This window comes from Meriones unguiculatus, chromosome 17 (assembly GCF_030254825.1).
Source record: "Meriones unguiculatus strain TT.TT164.6M chromosome 17, Bangor_MerUng_6.1, whole genome shotgun sequence".
Lineage (NCBI taxonomy): Eukaryota > Metazoa > Chordata > Mammalia > Rodentia > Muridae > Meriones > Meriones unguiculatus.
In genome coordinates, this window is record NC_083364.1 from 42,877,179 (window position 1) to 42,900,808 (window position 23,630).

The following is a 23,630-nucleotide window of genomic DNA, read 5'->3' on the forward strand; positions in this document are numbered from 1 at the left end:
GGAAAGAAAGTCTAACTTTAAAAATCATGTGTCTAATAATTTTATTTCTCATTTAAAACTTTTCCCAAGAGGCTAGAAAGATAGTTCAGATGTGAAATTCCCTGCCATGTAGGCATTAGGACCTAACTTTGACTCCCACCATCAACATAAATAATACTTGTCATGGCAGCATACATCTGTAACTCCAGTTCCATGGGATAGGTAGAGCATAGAGACTGGTTGAACCTTTGAGATCATTGCCAGTCAGCTTAGCCAAAATGATGAGCTCCATGATCAATGAGAGAACCTGTCTCAGAAAATAAAGTGGAGAGGGCTTGAGGAAGAAACCCAGAGTCAGACAAGTGTCCACAAGCCTCCATGCACACACGTCAAACACGCATGTGTGCAGACAGACACGCACATGCATATGCAAAAGCTGTCCCATGTTCAATGTTCAACATTCTATTATTCTATAAAAGCTCCAGTGAACAAATCAAGGGCAACGACATGCCGAGTCTCTACGCTGTTATTACACATATGATTAAATTTGGTTTACCCCAAAGTTTGTAGTTGAGTTGGAAACAATAAGTAACGTAAGTAAAAAGCTGTGAAAAAGAGAGCAAAGTGTTCTCTGTTTGTTCTTCTGTCTTATGCTAGCTGCAGTGATATCAGACACATAACTTGAGATATCCTTCTCAAACGCTGAACATGAAATGGAAGTAAAGTCTATTATATGTAGGAGGATCACAAGAGGCAATGTGATTGTGAGGCTATTGAGTGATGCAGAAAGCAATGGCTGACAAAAGGAAGGTCGCCACAAGCATATTTAGGGGTGAGGAATAAACCTTATGAATTTATTGTTATGTGTAAGTGTTTGGTCAATAGTGAAGAAGAAGAAAAAACAGAGAAAAGAACATTTAGCACTGGGTGATGATTATCAGGTAGTATTTCATCGCTGTGTAAGTTGTTACATGTCAGTGTGTCCGAACAGGTCATGTTTGTACATTCCCTTTTTATTATTTGAAAAAAAAATAATTTGGGGGTAAATATTTTCAAACAGAAAATGGAGGACTACCTATGGCTATAATCACCTACATCCTTTATCCTGCCAAATGAAACAAACGAATGATTGTGTCATTTTGTATTGCATATCTTAAAATTATTAATTTAAAAATAGATATATTTAAATAATAATTAACATATATCATATGTTTAGTAACACTAAAGACTTCTAAAAAAATAAACAACAGCTACAGAGAATTGTTAAACAATGAGTAATCTGATTAAATGGACCAAAAATGTGCAACAGGAAAAAAAAAAAAAAGGAAATCTGCTATGTAAGAATCAGAAACCAAATTATGATCATTTGCCAATCACCAGGTTAAGAAGTGAATAAGGAATCTGAATCCAGTTTTCTCATTCTGTCTGAGCCTGGCCAGGTGTGCAAACATTTATCAAGTTCTTGATAGACTGTAGCGCCCATCCATGAGAAATCTCATTTTTGGACATTCAGCAGCCCTTGACCTTGAAAGCAGTTCTGGACTGATAGTCAGTCTAACTTGATAAATGGTGATTTCTTGAAGAGAAATACAATTCTCCCACTTTACTATGACCCTAAACACATAGAGAAACATGCATGCACACACAGCATAAAATTATATAGGTGTATACAAAGAAAGATCCATGACTGTGATATTCTTTCAAACAGCCAGTCACGCATGACAGAGGTGCACTTGATGCATTCAACATAATTACAGACATCAATGCCCGTGTCAGCCATGCTCAGAAAACTCCCATAGAAATCTTGTCTATCTGACAGAAAGGTGCACCTGGGAATCTTGGCCCAAAAGATGGCATACTAATAAATTATTAGGAATACCTGCTGAAGTTGTTACGGGTGTGCTGTATGCTGGATTCAGGTAGCCAGATAGCAGTCACAGAAGTACAACATGTATGGAGGTATTCTTTATGTATTTATACTTTAATATAAACAAATATAAATACCATGATTTCTTTTGTTTCTTCTTATTTTGATGCTAAATACTAATTAGTTTCTTCTTCCTATTAACTTGTAAACCGCTATAATGTCTGTTATAGGTTGTGTATGTCACCTGCTTCTATTTCTTGTGTCTGTCTCTATTATTCATTTCCCTTTCTCTCTATTATTATATATGCCTCAGCTTGCCTATGATGTTTAATCAATGACCACTTGTCTCATATATTACCTATAAATGTCCTTCATTCTGGAAATAATATAATAAAATATTCATGTTCATGACACACTGTTAGCAAGATTTCATCATTATACAATGTTGGGCTTAAGTGTGTTTTATAACTAAGTAAATATGATATCTATTTCTTAAAAAAACACCAAGTTTAGAAACATGGCTAAGACCCAAACATTGGTTTATTTTTATTGCTATAGATATGCTGTTATATCAACCCTCTGTATACTTTTTGAGACTATTGATAGATATAATTTTTTCCTATTGATTCATTTGTTTCTTAAAAAGATCTCTTCTCCAGTCTCCATCACTGTGTTCATTCTGTTCTGGCTGAATCTATCCTGCCAATTTGCCACATTGTATATTCCCCAAGTGTCAGTATTTTTTTTAAACATGGGTATGCCAGCTCTGTATTCTTTTGTAGCCATGAATTTGAACTAGTTACCATCTAAAAGATCTGAGTAGTGAGAACAAAGAAAATGGAGGAGTCTAATCTAATGGGTATCAAATCCTTTGGGCACATTTGGTAAAGCTGAGTTGTAAAAGATGCTGTCAGGAGCTGAGAATGAGACTCTGGGATAGAGCACTTGTTCTAATTGGGCCAGGCTTTGAGACTGATTCCCCACACTGGAAGAACAGGCAGACTGAGACAACTCTAAAAGAGCTAGAGAGAAAAGGTATAAGTATAGGAGAAAGATGACCATGAGAGTTTTAATTATTTGTTTTTAATTTTTATAAGTTTATGTGAGAAAGAGAATGGTTTATTTAAAGAAAGGGACCTAGGTTTACTAATGATACTGGTAAATGAATATACATTTGTAAGGTTTGAGTTAGTGTTGAAGATATGTGAATTAAAAAAAAAGTATCCTTAATATTTTATGAACCGGCTAACCTTTTTATGGTTAAAGCCAATATTCTATCCTTCCTTTGCATTTGAACTGGTGGAAGTTCAACTTAACTGGTGGAATTTGAGGTTAATGCTCTTTTGTAGTTCTGCTTTATGTGTTCGACTCCACATCTCTCACTGAATCAAATTCTCATGTGTTCATTCTTATGGTTTACAGTGATTCCAGGTCTAGAATGGCACTTGGTGATGCCGCAATTACATTTTTGGACATGCCGTTCCCTTTAGGAGAAGTGCAATTGAATGAGAGTTTTGTCACACGTAAAGGCAGCCACAGTCAAGGTCTAAGCTTTTGTATTGTATGAGTCAGAACAGGTGCTACCTTACAGATGGAAGATAGAAGGTTTGCTTCCTCATTCAACAGATGTGTTTAGAAATACCTGTTAGGTATTTTGAGACCTGTGGAAAGACTGACTATAATTGTAGGGAGTGTATGATGAAACGGAATTATTACTTCATACCAGGCAGGGAGCAGAGACACTGAAAGACCTCCCAACGCCAGAAATTGTTAACTTTCTCTAACCAGTCCTCAACTCCTAAAGGTTCTAGGTTCTATCATCTAACAACCATGAACATTATTTTCTCTTTCTCTTCTTCTTCTTCTGCTTCTTCGTCTCCTCCTGCTGCTCTGTCTCTTCCTACTTCTCCTTCCCTTTCCTTTTGTCTTTCTTCTACTCCCATTTCTTTTCCCCCTGCTCCTTTCTATTCAATGCTTTTGTTTGTTTGTTTGTTTAAGGTTGTAAATATATCTGTGTATTAGAGTCTGTTCACAGGACCAACTCAACCTTCCCAACGTCTACACTATTGAAAAAAAAAAGTCCCTCTGTATCTTATTTATAGTTAACTGTGTGCAAATCTTTAGGGAATGGTGGGGCTGCATGAGATCCCCATTACATCTGACATCTCCAGCCTTGGACAAATAACAAGGGGTGCTGTGAATTATGAGCACAATAGTCATGTTATGCTAAGAGGTCACTGTTCTCCTCTGTTCCCTGTTTTTTTTTTTTTTAATTCTACTCTTCTTTTCCACCCCTTTTCTGTTAGATTCTATAAGCCTTGGAGAGGGTCTTGTAAAGGTTTAACCGGTGGATTTGAACCTTACAGTCATTTATTCTTTGTACTTTTATCATTCATGCATTTATGTAGTCACCACTGATCAGAGCAGAAAGATGCCTCTGTGACTGAAACTACAACAGCAGTGTTCTATTGGCATAAACATACTCACTTAGAAGACAAATAGATAAGCTTGCTTGTCCACTTAGCAAAGAAAACATTAGTAGGGGCCATGACCATACCAATAATGAAATTTTGACTGGGTTTATTATCCCAGAAGTGAAATTCCCTCTTGTGTAATGGACATCAAATGCAACCAAAAAGTGGTTAGTTGCCCCCACACCAAATTTGTCACTATTGTACCAGTGTGTTCATATTGCCTGCCCACAAGATGAGCACACTGGTACAACAGTAGATTGAACATTCTAAGCTTACTGATTGCACAAAGAATTTATATCTGAGTAAGACTGATGATGGCAATTCCTTCCAGCAGCTTCATGGTACCTTCATTCATTTTGCAGGCTAACTAGCAAGGAAGAAGCTTGATTTCTCTGTGCCCTGAAAACGAGATATATGATATTTTGGTAGTCGGTTCTTGTCCCCTAATTCTGGCAGGCAAACCAAGAGTGGGTTGTTTTTATGCTCTTTTTTTAAAGTTGAAATTATGAGTAGCTGTATGAATGAAGAAATGAGATCCTCATAAATCCCAATTCCACCTAAGGTACTCCATTAATTACAAAAAGTACAACGTCACTAGAAGTATAAAAACATCTTTGTGACTTCTTTTTGGTAGTGTAATTTCTTCTTCTTGAAAGGGTGTTTGGCCTTCATGAGCCTTACATACAAAAATGCCATACAATTGTGGAATTTATAGCTTCTTTTTATTTTATTTGTTTTTAAAGCTTAGGTTTTACAAATTCAAAGACTATGTCTATATAATGCCCCAAAAGATTTATTGGGTAACAAATTTGCTTGGCCATTTGCATCCTAATGGCAAAAGCAATTTCTTCAGCCAGAAGAGCCTGCTTTCTTTTCAGTTGCAAATGGAGATATTTTAAGGGAAAAGAAGTTATTTTGGATCAAATGGGGGATTATTATGTCTCTTTCTTTCTGACACCTGTCAAACCTTCCATCTCAGTGAAATTCTTCACTAGGCAGGGTCCAGTATCTGACCTCAAATGACCACACGTTGCAGGGAAGTTAACCAGTCATTCTACGTTTGCAGATGTTAGTGGTTTTTATTCTCTATGCAAATGGTTCAAAATTATAACATGTAAAGTAAAGCCGTGCTATAAAGCAGAACCTTCCAGTCAAGATCAGAGCTATATATTTTTGTTCAACTGTGTGACATCAGACCCACCACTTTTATTTTGGAAGCCTTGGTCTTTCTTGTAAGATGAGAAGAGGCAGAATGAGACTAGAAGAAGACAGAGGTTAAAGTGATAAAATTTAGAGTCTGTCTGGGCCAACTTTCACAGAATACTTAATGAGGGTTGGAAATGATCTATATACATATTGCTTCAATTGATCCTTCCAGTGTTTTTAGGAAGATCTAGGAAGAACTAGCTCTCAGAGGGGTTGGGTTTTATATCTATCTGATGTTATAGATGGTTATTTCTTTGACAAATTGTTATATCATGTAAACTTCCACCAAGCACCAAAGCTTTTTTTTTTCTCTTGAAATTCTGTTTAGTTCCTTGACATAAGGAATTTCAGCATTTCCTTTTTTTTAAGCTGTAAAGTTCAAGAGTAAAATAATTAAAGCATGAAGATGAATTCTCAGTTGCTAAAATTCTCTCCATTGCTGTACTAAGATCTTGCACATGAAGCTTCTTTCCAACCACAGGTGTTAATATTAAATGAACACTGTTACTCCTTTTAGGCTTTTTACTCCAGAGTCAGACTAGTTTCATTTCAGATACACATGAAAATCTGCATTCTTGTTCATCATTTCTGATTCTACATAAAAAATACGGCCCTTTCTGAAATCTGTGTAAATGCCCTAACTGCCATTGGAAGAGTCAAAAGATATCACAGGCCAGATTACAAATTTTATTATGCTATGTATCACCTTGTCTTGCTTAAAGTAAGGTATCCAGGGCATGATGCAGGCAGGAAGTAACTACAGCAGAGAGTTATCTAGCTAAAGGACCAGGACCAGCTCGAATACAGAACAGGTGAAAATAGAGAAGCCACTCACTTAAAAGAATCATCTCTTTATTATATGGCTCAGTGCTTCAACATAGCATCTTAAGGGGTCTCTGGTCAAAGGATACTTTTACAGATTTTAACCTACTTGTACTTAGAATGAAAAGTGTCTCTCCCTTTTCCCCCCTTTCTTTTGCCTTCTGCAGCTCAGAAGAGAATTCACCTAAAGTGGGTGGGAGGAGTGGGCAGATGTCTAGAAATTCCTGAACCCAACGGAACATCATTTGTTATAGTGTAAATGACTTAACTGTAGTGTAAGAAAGCTTCCCAGAGCAAATTACAATCCCATCACTGCACATTAGCAATGGAAGTTGACAGGCTTTATAAACCTTGAGATTCAGCTGGATTGGAAGACAGATGTAGGAAAGGGAATAAAATGCCTCTGGGTAAAATGTTATGAAGGGGCTCTATGCCTATGATTTATTTTTTAAGCTATAGGTAGCTTTATAACCAAAATAGTTATGATTTTAGCTGTACTGATGATACAGAATATAGCTGTGGGTGCAGATTTAGGAGAAGTTGTCGTTATAATAGGGAATAAAACAATTTCTGCATAATTGTACAACATCCCCATACATAGGTATATTTTCGACCATATTATGTATGCCATTCCTATTGTTATAGGAAATGAAATTTACAGAAAGTGAAGGGCCATAATCAGAAAATTCTAATAAACCCCCCCCCCATCACACACACTTCCAGCTTCCAACTTACTGAGCTCTGTTAATGTATCACAGATACTTGTGGCCCCATTTTCACCCAAATCAAAGCCTCCAGGCATATGGCCTCAGTGACGTCTGTTTATGAGATTTCAATATGTAGTTTTATCTGGTCAATTTTAGAAGCACTTTCCTTTGCTTCAAACAGTGTCCCTGAAATAAAATGAAAGACACGAGAAGAAAGATGATATGACATATTCTTGCCCCTAGGAAATAATGTTTATGAAAGAAGTTTCTAGGCATATATTACATTTAAGAAAACTTTTCATAAGGACATTTGAACAATTGAAATATGAATGTGCCAACTTTTTTCTGATCTATACTTACAAGCAAGTGTTCACTTGCTTGGAAGATATAAGAATTTTGAGAGCAGTACAGATAGTGGAGGCCTGGCTTGTCAAGATTCAGAGACATAAGAGTATTGGCCATATTCAATATATGGAGCTGGGTGTGGTGGCACACACCTGTAATCCCAGTACTCTGGGAGTCGGAGGCAGAGGCAGGCAGATCTTTGTGAGTTTGAGGCCAGCCTGGCTAAGAGAGTGAATCCAGAACAGGCAAGGCAACACAGAAAAAAAAAAAAAAAAAAAGAATTTGTTCCTGGTAAGCTGGGGATGAAGAGTTGGCTATGACTAAGAAAAGGGCAGAACCACAAATGTGAACATTTTGCTTTAGTAGGACAATTGATGCTGGTTAGCTGACACCGAAAAGTTAGCAGTGAATAAAAGACCAGCATCCCTGAGGTGGAAGTTCTTGGGAAGTATCTCCTCAGGGTCAGCACACAGAAGCTGTGTTCTGGTGGAGGCAATGACTGTGCACTGTGCTAGCTGACAAATTAGGAACATTGAAGAGTCTCCTCCACGGTCCTGGTCCTGGTTTGAAGGCAGGAATGGGTTCTTGGATCATAGCTAAAGCTTGACACTGGGAAAAGGCAAGAAAGACCGTAAGTGAAGATGCAGCTTCAGTTGCAGATGAAGCATCACGAATGAAAGGGTGAGAGATGGGGGTGGGGTGGGGGGATGAGGGTAGTTGCCATGTGGTAGAATCAGAGCTCCACACCAATCATCAGTTAAGAAAATGACCAACAGGCTTGTGCACAGGCCAACCTGATGAGGGAATTTTTCTAAATTGAGGTTTCCTCACAAACCACAAGCTTTCTTCAGAAAGCACATGGATAGCTATTGGTGAAGATGCAACTCAGTTGCATAGTGGATCCCAGAGTTTTGGAGATGCTAGTACCATGGGATGAGCACCGAGGCTGTACCAGATGTGAAATGGAGCCAGCCTGAGACCATGAGACATACTATGTGTGCTATGGCAATCCTTTGGAAGCCTAGAAGACCCTGAGAGACAGAAGTGTGACACTGAGCTTACATTGCTGGACTTAGGTTTTGCTTCGATCCGATTGTTACTGTGTCCTTTTTCATCCCTCTTGGGATAAAGAGGCTACCAAATTTGAGTGGCAGGGCATGGAGGAGGTGAGCTGGGAAGTGATGGAGGGAGGAAAAGGAAGGAAGAGAGTGACGTACTTATATTTCAAAACTTTAAAACTGAGAAGAAAAAAAAAAGAAAGTATTTGACTACTTTTTTAATTACTATTTTTCACTAGTTTCCAGTAATAGAACTTTAGAATTTTAGAGATGTTATGGGCCTTTGAAAAGACGTTGGGTATATTTTAGAGAAAATTTGGATAATCTAGAGAGGCTATGGCTGTTTTAGAGTTTTTTACTTTGAGTCTTTGTTTTCGAGACTGAACTTCTCAAGCGTTTGAGTTTTTTAAAACACCGTGGAACTCTGAAATTTGTATTATTTTGTGCTGTGTTATTGATGTTAACATGAGATCTTGGGGGCAAGCAAAGAAAGAAAAGGTTGTTGAATAGTGATGTGTTTGTGTGTCGAGCTGAAAAGGTTCTATTTTGCTGGCTAGTTTTATGTCAGCTTTACACAAGCTAGAGGCACTTGCAAGGTGGAAATCTCAATGGAGGAAATGCCCTCATCAGACTGGCCTGTGCACAAGCCTACTGGCCATTTTCTTAACTGATGATTGGTGCGGGAGGGCACAGCTCACTGTGGGTAGAGGGGGCCCTGAGCATATGGCCCTGGATACTCTAAAGAAGGTAGAGCCTGTAGGGTAATAAGCAACACACCTCCAAGCCCTCTGTGTCTGTTCCTGCTTCCAGGATCCTGCCTTGAATTCCTGCTCTGACCTCCAGGATGACGGACCATAAGCTTTCCTCCCAAGATACTCTTGGCATGGCATTTCATGACAGCAGTAGAAACCTTAGGGGAGGGAGAAGTTCCCACAGGAAACAGCAGAAGGTATAAAGCAGACGTCCTCCACAGGGGCAATTCTGCTCCCCACGTGTGTATTTTACAGTGGCTGATGGTGGTCTTCAGTCTCTAAAACTAGTAAGTTGGTGCAAAGTTTTGTACTGAGGATCTGGGGCACAGCCCCCCCCCCCAGCAAACAATCAGTTGGTAGGATGTGCTATTAACATGAAGGTCAGAAATATGGCAGAGATATTACATGCAGAATTGAAGGGAACCACAGACATCTTGATCATGTAATTCAAATATTAAATTTCATCGGTGAATAAAATGAAATTCAGAAGTTCTCTGGTTTTTTGGGGGCCTCTAGGCAGTGGAAATCCCAGGAACAGATGTAAAATCTAACTTCCCCTCATCCTTGTGACTTTCTCTTGCCTCTGCTCTTACCAGCAGGTGCTCCTGAGTCATCCTCCATTCAGTTGGTGATGGTTGGTACCCTGCTGGGAATTTGTTCTGAGTATTTAGAAGAAGTGAGTTGTGTAGATTTTTTCATCTTGGAATATCCAGTAGATGTGTTTTCTCTCTAGATAACTTTAATTTAGAGGGATTGAAACAAGAAGACAGACTATGTAATCAAGGAAGAAGAAGAAGGGATTCTCTGAGCGTGATGATAGATAAGGTCAGCCATGTCAGAACCGTTTTGATCCAGTGTTTCAAAATCATACACCGAGGATTGGGAATGCTGTGTAATGCAGCATGACAATTGGATAGGATGCGGCTTCAGATGGCCACTGGAATCTCAAGGTGGAGGTCACTGTGACATTTGGAGGAGGCTTCCGGGCAGTCCTTGAGGTAAGAAGGGAGATGGCAGAGAGAAAGGGAGCCACGGGATAGAAAGTCGCATGGCTATTGAGTGCCAAGATTTTCCTCGTGCAAAGGAGAAAGTCAGGTGTATGGGGCGACAAGGTCAAGTCAAGGTGTTAAGAAGACAAGGGCTTTCCACCTGTGTTTGCTGAGATGAAAGAGGACTTTGGCTGCATTGGACCGACCTCGCGCACACCAGCAAACACAGGGCCGCGGCGCTGCCAGGCTGCGCGCACTAGATGGCAGTAGCGGGGCCCTTTCGCCTGGGCTTTGGGTCCTATAAGGCGCTTGCCTGTTTAAGTACAGTCTCATTTAGTTGGAGCTGCAGGGGAGTGAGGGAGAGGAGGGTAGGAAAGAAGAGAGCGGGAGAGCTCGAGGAAGAAGGCAGCTCTCTGTGTTGACAGCAGGCTCCGGCTGCGAGCATCCTCCAGGAGCCGGGCTCGCGCTCTCGCAGAGGAGAGCCAGGCTGTGCTGGGATTCGCGGAGCCTGCTCTGTCCGGGTCGCCAGAGCCGGGAGAGCCCTGAGGGAAACCGAGGGAAGCGAGCGGCGCGTTTTACTAGAGAGAGCAGGAGTGAGGAGAGACGGCTGGAGCGTGCGACGACATGAGGACCTACTGGCTGCACAGCGTCTGGGTGCTGGGGTTCTTCCTGTCCCTCTTCTCATTGCAAGGTAGGGGGAGCCTGTGGCGACCCCGCGCGCCCCCTCCTGCCGCCGCTGGCTTTGGGATGCTCGGTGGGGTCACCAGCGCTCTGGTCTACACAGAACCGGGCTTATTGACAAGTCTGATGATGCGCTTCTATCGTCGGTGCTGTGGTCCAGGCTGGGTCCTGAGGCGAGCGGGGAGCCTGCAGACTTGCTGCAATGTCCGCGCTGGTGGTGGCGGATCCAGAGCTGGCCTGTGCGGGCTGGGGGGGCAGGAAGGCGCGTGTGCCTGTGAGGGGTCGGGTGATAGTGTGTGTGCAGTGGTGTGTGTGTGTGTGTGTGTGTGTGTGTGTGTGTGTGTGGTGCTGGTAGGAGGCAGTGACAGGGACACTAGGGTTGCTCCTCTGCAAACTCCAAGTGCAGCCTTGATATTTGCTGTCCCCGGGTCCGCGGTGCTGATAGCTCTGCATTCCTGCTCTTGCAGGAGGGAATTGGCATTAACTTTAGGAAGCTGCTGGGTAGTCGCTTGCCACCTGGCACTTGCTTCTCTAGACAGAACAACCTCTACAACATTATTCCGTCCCTAGACGTGGGAGGGGTGCGGGTGGAGAGGAGAAGGAAATGAGAGAGAGAGAGAGAGAGAGAGAGAGAGAGAGAGAGAGAGAGAGAGAGAGAACAGAAGAGGAGAGGAGAGAGGAGAGGAGAGAATATGCACTTGAGAATTCACGGGTTAATAACTGCTGGCTCTGAACGGTCAGAGTGTTTCATGCTTGGGGGATTGAATAGCTAGTACCGGGTGTTTACTTTGAAAATGTCTTGGTTCTGTGTCTGGGGGAGATTGTGAAGTGAATTCACGAAGGTTAAGAATGCAAACACATACATACTCTTTGCATCTCACTTAAAGCTGGGAATCCAGAGCCCTCACGTATGCTATGCATACCTACAGTACACAAAATCATTCTAAAACAAGAATACATTGTTTTCCCCCTCTAGCTCACCCTTCCCACCGGTGAGAGGAGCCTAGTACAATTAGCTATTGAGAGCCTGCTATTTCACTCTACCATTGATGGTCCTACTACCCCTACATGTTCAGGCATCCTGCCATCCTTAGAACCTGTGTGCTTACATTTCTCCCAATACTTACCATGCAAGGCTTCTCATTCACACACACACACACACACACACACACACACACACACATACACACCACATCACACATACACACCACATCACACATACACCACCACCACACCACACACAGACGCACACTCCCTCTCATGAATACTCACCATGAAATGACCAGACTGTCAATACTCCCTTGATTTTTTTCCTGACAGCTGGTTGCTAATGTTACATTTGTGGGCTTCATTTTTTTTTTTTTCATTGCTAGGGGATATTTTGTGTAGCTATAGAGCCTTCTTGCCAAAGGAAATGAGAATAAACTCCTGGCTGTTTACTAGTTGAAGCATTGCAAGTAAATAAATACAATGTTGAAGTTCTCTTTTGAAATACACACAAACTGACAGCTGGAACTCACCCATAGCCCAATTACAAGTTACTGGTTCTAAAAACTTCATCTCAGAACTCACTGACCCCTTCCTTTCTTATTTACATTGTTATGTCTTGTGATACCTAGTTCTTTGACTAAACATGCCTGACTAAAAAAATCGTATCCCAACCCTTCTTTGGAAACTGAATTTTTAGATTTTATTCTTTCTATCCACCCCCTCAGTGCTTTCAGTATTTTCTCTATGATTTCTTGTGTTGTTGCCATTCAGCCTTTTATTTATTTCAACACTGAGACCTTAGCAACAATGTGATTGTATTATGTCAAGAGTTGATGGTCATCTTTTTCCTTATATTTCATTAGGTACTTAGCTCTCTAGATAAAACAGTAAGTCACTCCATGTTCCTCTTAAGAATGAATAAAGCTGTGGAGTATTCATTACACAGACATAGGGTTTTGTGAGTGAAAGAAAGAGTTAAATGCCTAACTGATGTCAGATGGTACTTATGAAGGATGGTGAGGTCAGGTGGAACACCAGACCAGATCATTATGCCCCAGAAGACCTTCCGACTGAAAAGACACATCCCTACAGTCTCCATCAGTAAGACCATTACTGCCCACACTGAGAATTTGTTAAGCCATGGCAGCATTATCTGTGCAAAGTAGTTTTTCTTGCTGAGAATATCATTTCCAAAGGGGGGAGTTTTCAAGGGTCACTAAACAGAACTCAGTGACTCTCGGGAAGTGTATCTAGTTCTCGAGCACTAAAATCCCCTGATGGGTGGTAAATAACAGGTAGTGGTAGCCTTGAATAGTAGGCTCCGTCGGGCAGGAAGGTCATGCAGCCAGATGGGAGTGAGAAAAAGAGGCTCAGTACAAATGCTTGTCATACACATTCTGTCCTCTATCATCTTAGAAACTCGTGGAAAGGCTGTCAGATGAAATGCTCTATGCCTTTACCCCATATGAGTGCATGAAGGTGCATCACACACACACACACACACACACACACACACACACACAGGAGTGTAAGAGTGTGTGACTCTTTTAAATCAGTTCCATCTGCAGCAGGTGATCTCTGCTCTTTCTCATGATTACTTCACGGATTCACAGATGAATGCTATTATTGATGTTCATTTTCTATTAGATCCTATTTGTTCAAAGTGTTGAACATGTCTTATACTCTGTGTTTCCAAAGTGTAGGGATATTTACTATATGATTTGGATTAGCCCCAGGAGACAGTCCACAAAGTTAAGTGATTACTCTATACCCATAGGCAGATCTGATGTTAAGCTCTCTGTGTTCTGGCTCACAGTGCTGATGTAATGATCACTATCATTATTTTGAAGTAGGTTACCCATGATTCTTTTGTCAAAGCATATTTGCATATGAGTAAATAAAAAAAAAAGCAATATCTTTTCCTGTGATTTTCTAAATGCTCCGCAGTACTTTTTCAAAGTTGATAGTCAGCAGCCACAGAATATCCTTCAGATATTGGCAAGGGACAGTTTTTTTAACATGTAAGCAATGACAAGCTGATGATAAGATTACATGGTGGCTAACTGTGTTTGTCTTGATATTCTGATAACTGTGCACATTATATGAATGGCACCTAGTTTGCCAAGTGTCTAAGATCTTCAAAGGAAATCCTAGAAATTTGTGATCATATTGCCATCTTCTCATTTGCCTATAACTTTAAGGAAGCAAGAAGAAACAGTTCAACTGAGATTGGTTTTTGTTTGTTTGTTTGTTTGTTTGTTTATTTGTGGGTTTTTTGTTTGTTTGTTTGTTTTGAATGGAGAGAAAAAGCAAACAGCCAACAAAGCCCACCCTATTCAGGACTGTCCATTTTCTGCTTGGTTCATTTTGAGGCCCCGTGTTTCATTGGCTCAGCTCTGGCTGGTTCTTCTTGTCATCTGGCAACTGTCCTTTCTTTCTCATGCTCCAGATTCAGAGCCAAAGAGCAGCCAGTACTGTGCTCTGAGGTTGGCTCTGTTCTTGCTTTGGCATCTGGAATGGCTGTAGCTGTGTGCCCTTTGAAGACTGTAGAGGCGATGAACTCCACTTGGCCCACCCCACCCCACCCCCATCTTTGGTTCATCTGGGCATGAAGGTTGCCTTGGCTTCTGCCTGAAGCCAAATTTGGATTGTTCAGTGGCCAGGAGAAGAGGGGAGTGTGCTTCTACTGCATCATAGACAGTACAGCCAACCCTCAGGAGAGTCTCACACAAGCTGCTCAGTGTGGAAGCTACAGACATGCCCAGGAAGTGAACCCTTCCTACAGATACTAGAAGCATCTTCCTGTGGCCATCTCCTATGACATTTTTATGGCCTTGCCAGTTATCCCACTTACCATAGAATTCCAGCAAAGACAAGTTGGTGGAGCCCTTCTTCAGGTTTATGGTGGTGTCTTCAGGCAAGAGGATCCTTCAAGAAATATGTTATAAAAGTTGAAGTTGTGTGGTATCTTAAAGGTATTATGCACAGTATCAAATGATGAAGGAACATAAGTAACTTACAAAATGATGTATAGATAAAGCACCACCTGCAGAGCTTCTAAGTCCTTCTGTAAAAAATACAATTCATTTTTCTATTACATTTGCATTTCAAGAAGAATGTTTGATACTACTTGATTAAAATCAATAGATTCACATTAAAAAATATCCCCAGAGGGTCACTTTCTATCTAGGAATCTTAATCGATCAATTTATTTATTTATTTATTTACCTATTTATTTATCTATCTATCTATTCACCATCATTTATTTATTTATTTATTTATTTATTTATTTATTTACTTTCCTTAGGCAGTTGAAGGGATCTTATCACAGATTTAGTGATGATCATTACTTACATACACTTTGTGGCTCAAATTATCACCCTGACTGCTGAAAATGTTGGTGTCATTTACAAGAATTTTACTAATGTACAAAGATACAGTGTAACCTGGAAGTAAAGCACTTTTCCATAATAACATATGAGTTATTTCATTTGATAAATAAATGTCAACACCAGAAGTCTGTAATTCATTTTTCAAAGTTGAGGTCAGATCTGGAAGCTACTCTATCTTTTATCACATTACTATGTTTTTCCATGTATATCCTTTTTTTTGCCTACATAGTATATTTTCTTCACTTATTCACATCCATTGTGTAATTCCATTAACAAATAAATATTTTCTTATGTTAAAATATTGTTCATGAATTCTTGTGTCATTTTTTATCCTTCACTATTGGATAACATCTATCTTTAAAAACACAACATTACCCAAGTAGACAAGATGGTCACATGGAAAGGACATGGATAACATAAGAATACCTTTGTTTGCTTTAGCATTGTTTCCTGGTAAATAGAGGTAATAATCTCATGGGAGCCTCACGTTCCTGATTAGTCTGGAATAATAGTGCTTGCTTTGTGTCTGGGTACATGATTTGATATTGTAAAGCATTATTTGTTACTGTGAAGAGGATAAAGAGTTAAATTAAAAGGAACTATCTGGCTTTTTGCAACAGTCTGAAAAAGAATCTACCTGTGTTTGCATCTATCACTTTCTCTCTTCCTCCATCCTTTTTTTTTTATTACCTTTCTCTGGAGTTGGGTGAGAGCCATATTGAACTCCTAGTGCTAATTTAATGCCGAGGAGAGATACTGTATTGATATGGGTTACACAAGCTGCTTTGCTTTCTTGCTCTGCTCAAAGGGCTAAATCCAAAACACAAAAGAAAACACATGTCCACTTTTATTTTCATGCTAACCACCTTTGTTTCTATTTTCCATAGGCCCACAAAAAAAAATCCCACTTAATATTTTAGCTTGCAGTACTGAGAAATTGCTGAAGGAAGGAAGAAGTGTTAGGGGATCTAGATTTCAATTAACTTTGCCACTGTGGCTATGTAACTCTGTGTGAATCACTGTTGTTTAGTAAATGAGACTGAGAATCTCCAAGATTAATAAATCTTGCTGAGACGGCAGTAGACTAGAACTCTGCTGCTCAAATAACCTCCAGCTCTTCCCTTATATGAGTTCCTCCTTTTCTCATTTTAGTGTGAAACACGGTCAGTCCAAATATAAATAAATTAACATATACTATCATTGCTGATAGGTATAAATAATTATAGTCTTTCATTGAAGTGATAATGATAGTAAGGGGCTCTCTTTAGGTATCATGTATAGGGCTGGGTTTAAGTCTTATTTCAAGTGTAGGATTGAGTACATTTAAATTAATAATGCAACTTAGTTTTTGAATCATATGAATGAGGAAACAAGAGTCAACCATGTGCATGTCTTATTTAATGCAGACGCCTGCCTCCATTTCTCTCATTTAAAAGGTAATGTGTACTCCCATGGTGGGCAGGAAGCTAGAACCAACTTCTAGAGATGAACAGCATGCAACAGGGAGAACTGCATACTGGCTGTTTTGGGGTAAAATTTTCAGTGGTCTTTTGACTAGGTCATTGCCTGGTCTGGACAGTGCCTAGATGAGCTGTTTTGGTATGATTTTGGGGGTGTTCTAGCTGGGTCCTATCTGATCTGGACAATGCCTGTTCATGCTAGCTTATTACTTACAACGTTCTGTCTGCCTAGGAAGAGCAAGGACCTGCCTAATGCTGCCTTTACCTGATGTGGTAGGGTAAGATGAACCCCAGCGACCTAACCTGCATCAGACGGAGGCTAAAAGTTGATCTCACTAACAATGATGGTTTTGTCACTGAAATTTTAATTTCCTATCTTTCCCATTAGACACTGATGTGGTTTGTGCTGAGGAGGAAGGAGAGCGGGCATTCTGTGAGCTTAAAGTTATTTTTGTGTTTATGATGTGAGCCATATGAAAAATATGTAGTTATGTCATTTAGTTTGGTTATAAACAAATTACAGTTTACAGAAAAGTGGGTGGAAATGCAAAAAAAGAAAAATGACAGCTAATATACTTCCCTTCCTTTCTGCCTCTTTTCCTTCCTCCTATAAATATTTACTCATCACTCTCATAAACTTTATAGAATGAGATACAGATACTCAAAAGATAATAAATTAAATTCCATCATAATGGAATGTAATGAGGGAGAGCTTAGAGTCCTATGGTACTATATTTCAGGTAGCTTTAATTTAGATTGTAGAACTAAAAATGTATTCTTGAAGTCAACTGATGCATAACTAGAGTTTGAACAATTAGTGAGATTTAGATTTGTAAACAGTAGCATAGACAGAGCTATAACAGCCAGCAGGAAAACCACTAAGGCTCCAATGTACTACAGAGACCACCATACTCCAGAAATCTAAGGAATAGAAGGAGGGCAAAATCCCAAAAGGAAGGAAATGGCAGAAGGCAAACCTGGGAGGGTGTGGAATGCCCAGCTCTGCAGAACCCAGAGGAGCAGTGGTGTTTGTGGCTTCTTACAAAAATGGAAGCAGAAGGAAAGGCATAGAGCGTTAAAGCAAGGCAACTTCTTTGGGGAAAAGCTGGCCCAAAGGCTTTTATTAGATGAGAAAGATGTGGGGTGGGTACACGGGCAGAGTTTGCAGCTGTTGTAATGAACTGAATGCAATATGGGAACTGAGGCAGAGTCCTCAGGGTCTGGTTGAGAGATCTCAGAGCAGGTTAGCCAGTGGATTCAAGTTTACAATGGCCGTGTGTGGGCATTTCCCATCACCTAATCCTAACCTTAACCTCGGAGTTTCCGAGGTCCTATGTGGGAACAGCGCTTCCTCACAACAGCTGAGGTTAAAGAGGGGTTGACATGGAAGCCTAGGCGCTTGTCTCCGGATTCAGGCACTTTCTTTTGCATCCCGCTTCCTAACGTAACCAATAGTTTCAATGGGAACAACTGACAGAGTTAAGCAGAATAATCTTCTTTGATTCTCCGCCTACGTGCCTTGGGCAAGCCGTTCTCTGACTCTGTAAATAATCTGTAAGGTGCTTTTGAGTTCCAAGAATTAGATGACTCTATGATTTTACTGTGGTTGGGGAGAAGTCTAGTCTTAATTTCCAAAGCAGTGGAATTAAATGCTATTCTAAAAGCAATGCACTTTTATTAGAATCAAGTACATACAAAAAAAAAAAAAAAAGAAAAAGAAAATTCCTTGCAAATCTCTTTAAGGTGAATATCATCTCGCTGACTTTTTTTTTTTTTTGCATGACCAGATTAAAAATAAACTGATTTTCTTTTTAATTTCTTTTTTTTTTTTAATTTCTGGAAGCACCATGTATTTACAATCAAGTCACAAAAACCATAGCATCAGCTCTTCCTGGCACAGTTTATACCTGATTTGTGTGATGATTTATAGAAGCGGACATTAAGTTCATTCAATATTAATTTGTGGGTGGTCAATATTCTTAATTTTTTCTTGAACATCAATAGATGAAAATGATAAATTGTAATAAAGACTGATTTGGAAAATAAATTGAGAGAAAATGAATAATGAGACTATATCTTGGACATGGAGCTAAGCCTGTGTGGGTAGGACAGAAGGACACAGAAAGTGACAAAATGAGAGATATTTCCATGGGAAGTAATAAAAGTAGAAAAAAAAAGACTATTGCTCTCAATCTTTCTCTTCCTCTCTCTTTCCCTCTCCTCCTCCTTCCTTTCTTCCCTCTCTCTTTCTCTCCCCTCTCCCTCTCTGAGCTGTAGTACAGACACTGGCCTCCACAGAGTTAAGGACTTATGTTGGTAAGGATTGCCAAAGAAGCTTCCAGAAACAGAGTGAACCTTGGATGCCAGACTGAACCATTTGTGCTTGATCCTTAAAGGAATAAAGGGCCTTTGATTAGCACAGGAAGGAAGTGACATGAAGGAAATGCAGTGGCTTCAGGACAAATTTGGTGCCTAGAGACCATTTGCATACAGAATACTGAGTCAAATTCAGCCCTTGCCTTTTTTTTTTTTTAATTACAACCTCTGAAGTAACAACTTTTATTTTTCCTAACATAAAAACCTGCAAATATGTAAGGTAAGACTTTTATTGTTTTTAAGCATTTCATTATTTTCATGTGTGTGAAGGTTTTCCTGACCCATCTGTGCGCCGCATGTGTTCAGAGGCCAGAAGAGCACATAGTAATCTGTAAGCTTACGTGGTAAGACGGATATGTCTCTATCAAGTCCTCTTTTGGACACACGGCCGTATTTATGTGTTCTATGGGATGCTATTAGCATATGTGTCCTGTGTGTGGTTTAGATGTGTATTTTAATGAGGTGATAAAGAGTTAATGGGTGTGTGAGTGTGCGCTTTTAACACGGAGCACATAGCTTATGACAAGTAAGTACAGCGAGGAGAGCTTTCCTCGATTTCTGGATTCCCGATGTAGACCATCTGTTTAGTTCTGTTCTTGTATAATATATGGTGAGAAAATATTGTTAAATAAACCTTGGCAACTTTGAAGGAACTTTGAAGTACTTCCCATTGCATTCAGAAGCAAAGCTCGGGTTTTTATATTCTTGGAATGAGTGAAGCTATGGTTTACTCTGATATGCTCTAAAGAATGGCTTGTCTCTGTAAAAAATTTGATTATAAATTAATGTGCTCATTGTAGAAAAGTGGGAAAAATGCCAAAAAGATACAAAAAAAAGCAAAGGAAGAATTAAACAAATATTAAATACCAGAGAAACTTATTAATAATTTTGTTCTATAACATTCCCAGCTCTCTTTCAATCAAAGACGTATATGTTAACAAATTGGGACTGTGGTTTTTACATATCTTTTGATTTATTATTTTCTTTTAATAGTATAGCATTAATTTTTTCTTTATTAAATATTCAACTACTGTATCTCTGTAAATGTTTATATAGTAGCCTGTACCATAATTTATTCATCAATACCCTCTTCTTTAAAACAACATTTGGCGAATGCTTTTATTTTTAAAATCGGAAGGCATTTCACTTAATTTGCTCTTGCTTTGTGACCATAATGGTATTTTGCAGCCATAAAAAAAATTGACTAGAAAAATAATCCAGTTATGTCTCTTTGTTCGGTGATACACTCTTGTTACAAGTCCACAGTCTCTTTCCAGGTACTTGTGGGCTCATAGCAAATGATGTTCTAAGACGTGATGGTAAACACATTAGCTCCTGTGTACCCCAGGAAAACTCCGAAGAAGCAGAAAAGTTAACAGCATTGACCAACTGTCATGGAAACCATTAGTTCTTGCTACGATTTGACAATCATGGTCAAATTATTCCATTGAATCTTTTTCTCAGCTGGATGAGTCTACTCTTTGTCTTTATTTGTTGTGTCAATGTATACAACCACAAGCATCTTGGAAGCCTGTGGAGGCCAGGGGACGATTTGCTGGAGTTGGTCTTCTCCTTCCATTACGTGGGTTCCAGTGATCAAATCTTGGTTGTCAGGCTTAGCAGCGGGCTTCTTTATCTCTTGAGCCACCTCTCCAAATCTTCAGTATGTTTATGAACAGAGACTATAGATGGCTGTCAGTAGTGTGGTGTCTTCTTCCTCTGCCAGTGTTCTCCCCTTTTCACCGAGCTGTTTTTGGCTTGGCTCAAGCACCATTTGTCTAATGCTTTTTGCTGCCATTTGACTTCATTGTGAAAGGGACTCTCACCTGGCTTTTGTTCATGAGCGGTTGTGGGAAAAAAAATCGCTCTGGCAAATTTCAAATTGTTTAGAACTGTGGCAGTTTAAAAGCACATCTACATTGATCTACAAACTCAAGGTCTCACCTCGATGTTACTTTTAGAATTTGTAGGTGGATGCTGGCCAGAAAAGATGAGTCATCCACATTTGGTTGTCAATTTGTTCTCAGAGATCATACCCCTGACATACACTTGACTGTCCCTTTAAAATATGAAGCTGGGAATGGCCTTCAGAAAGATTATGGTACAACTTTCTAGTTTCTTGGACTTCCCCTTTGACCCCGGCTACATGTGTATTCTCCTTCCAGACATCTGGTATGCTGGGTGATTCCCTATACATTTCTTTCCTTTGCCTCACCACAGGGCTGCCTCCCAGTCTCTCTCAATCATCTTGCATGCCAACTCTTAGGTTTCTTTTAGGCTTTAAAATTGTGTTTGAAGTATCACATTTAGTGATCCTTTCTGCTTTCTTTTAAAATCTATTTATATGCACACACGTTTATTTTTATATTTTCCTTCTGCCTTTAGATACGTCTTATACTCTACCAGTTGGCAATAATGACATTTTGTGAGCTATGTCTTTACTCTTTGTTTCCTGGCTCCATATTCATTCAAAGCTTTAAGGCTTGTTGTTTGTTATTTAACGCTTACCGCTTTTCCCTAATAGCGATGTCATCATATCATCGTTCCCTCTTCTAAAATTAAGTAACATAACAGTGTGATGGATTCCTATGGATTTCCCTCTACCACCAGGATGTGGGCTCAAGATTTGCTACATGATCCGTTTATAGATTACTGACTTTCTCAGCCCTACTTTCCAATTCACTCTGTGCTTGTCACAGGTAGCAATTATAGAGGCCTACCTATTAAACTCGTCTTTTTAATGTTTTCAATCCTAGATTTTACTTTTCTTTTGGCTTAATTAATCATAAAGTCTTTTGATTATTAATATATACTTGACTTCAGTTTTAATGAAAATTAGTTTTATTATCATAATATGCCTCCCAGCTGAGAACTTTGAATTATTTAGGAGTGAAATATCTAACCAAAAAAAAATACCCTAACATTAATGTGTCCATACTTCAAATATTCATATTTTATCTTTTTTATTATTTTAAAGGCTGAATCTTCTACTTGTTTGTTATTCTTCAAACACTCACGAACACATCTCAAATATGTCTAATTTTCTTTATTCTTGTTGCTCCTGTTCTTACTATGTATGGAATTATCAACCATTCAGAAAATCGCTACAGATCTCTGAGCTCACAATAATTATTTCTCTACAGTGGGGCAGAGTGAGTGTCAAGGACGTTTGATTAAGCCCGCAGTCAGCATGGTCTGTGGGAGAACCTGAAAAATCTGGCTCCAACTAGTACCGTGGCACACATTACTCAGGAAACTCACTTGATCATCATTGCAATTTAATTGGATTGTGAACTGAAGACATTGGGAAAGATTAGAACCGTGAATTTCCAATACGTCTCTTTTGGGTGCATTTCAGACTGTATAAGATTCTGCCTATCTTTTCGATAATGATTTCACATGCTTGAAATTTGCAAATTTTACCTCTTATTTCATGGTTAGGTAATTTCAAACACTTTACTAATTTGTGGAATTCAGGTACGCATGCCAACAGACAGTGGCTATCATACAGTTTTTTGTGTAAAAATATTACCAAGTGACCTATGCATGTTAACGATTTGACATCTTCCAGTAGTATAGGTATAAATATTCCCAGACAGTGAGGTCAGAAAGAATCTGACTTGTTGATAAAATTTAGCTTCCTCATAGCATTTTCAGGAGGCAACTATAAAAATAACAGATCATATGTTCTCTAATTTATTTTCAGGTTTAGGGTATTTCTGTTTTTTTGTTTGTTTGTTTGTTTGTTTTGTTTTTTTGTTGTTGTTGTTCTTTTCCTCAGGCTTGGGATACTTCTTACACTCCTCAAGTTTCTTCTGCAGAATCAGAGGCTCTCAAAGCAGAAACAACTAGCAAACTTAATCTAAGCACCGTGTTCCTGATGATCATTTTGACTTGAAGGCGAGCCAAGGCTTGGATGGCTTAGACTGAATTTTGAAAGAGAGTTCATTGATGACTTATGAGAAGAATTGAAGGGAGAGTTGTGGAACGCTAACTTTATACTCCCTAGGAAGTTCTAAGTAGTGTGTGCTTCACTATACATTGTATGGGCCACTGGTTCCAAAGCCACTCTTGTTTGTACTCATCAGCTGATCCTTCTGGTTAAGGTTGTACCTGTATATGTCTCAGGAACTGATTACCTTATAGAAATAAGGCAAGGACATTTTTCTCCTATGTTTTGTAACAATATCAAACAAAATAATGACATTTCAGAATACTGAAAACAATTGTTTCAAAAAAACATATCCGTCTTTTTAAAAATTTTATGTGTTTATTCTTAATTGTTATTTATTACAATTTATTCACTTTGTATCCTAGCTGTAGCCCCTATCCCTTTTCTCCTCCCAGTCCCACCCACCATCCTTCTTTTCCCCCTATGCACCTTCCCTAGTCCACTGATTAGGGGGACATCCTCCCCTTCTGTCTGACTCTAGCCTATCAAGTCTCATCAAGGCTAGCTGCATCATCTTCCTTTGTGACCTGGCAAGGCTGGACCTCCAGGGGCAGATGATCAAAGAGCTGGCCACTGAGAT

The 23,630-nt window shown here is 39.5% G+C and overlaps 1 protein-coding gene across 2 annotated transcripts in view; it reads left to right on the forward strand.

Moving 5' to 3' along the window:
• The first annotated feature begins 10,494 nt into the window (after window positions 1-10,494).
• Lsamp (limbic system associated membrane protein) overlaps window positions 10,495-23,630 on the forward strand; it is a 2,252,234-nt gene continuing 2,239,098 nt past the window's right edge. Inside the window, exon 1 of one of the 2 annotated variants that reach the window (XM_060370403.1) lies at window positions 10,495-10,890. In XM_060370403.1, coding sequence (XP_060226386.1) covers window positions 10,824-10,890 — 67 coding nt within the window. In that variant the 5' untranslated portion in view covers window positions 10,495-10,823. The remainder of the gene's footprint in view (window positions 10,891-23,630) is intronic. The other variant, XM_060370406.1, reaches the window with a different exon arrangement.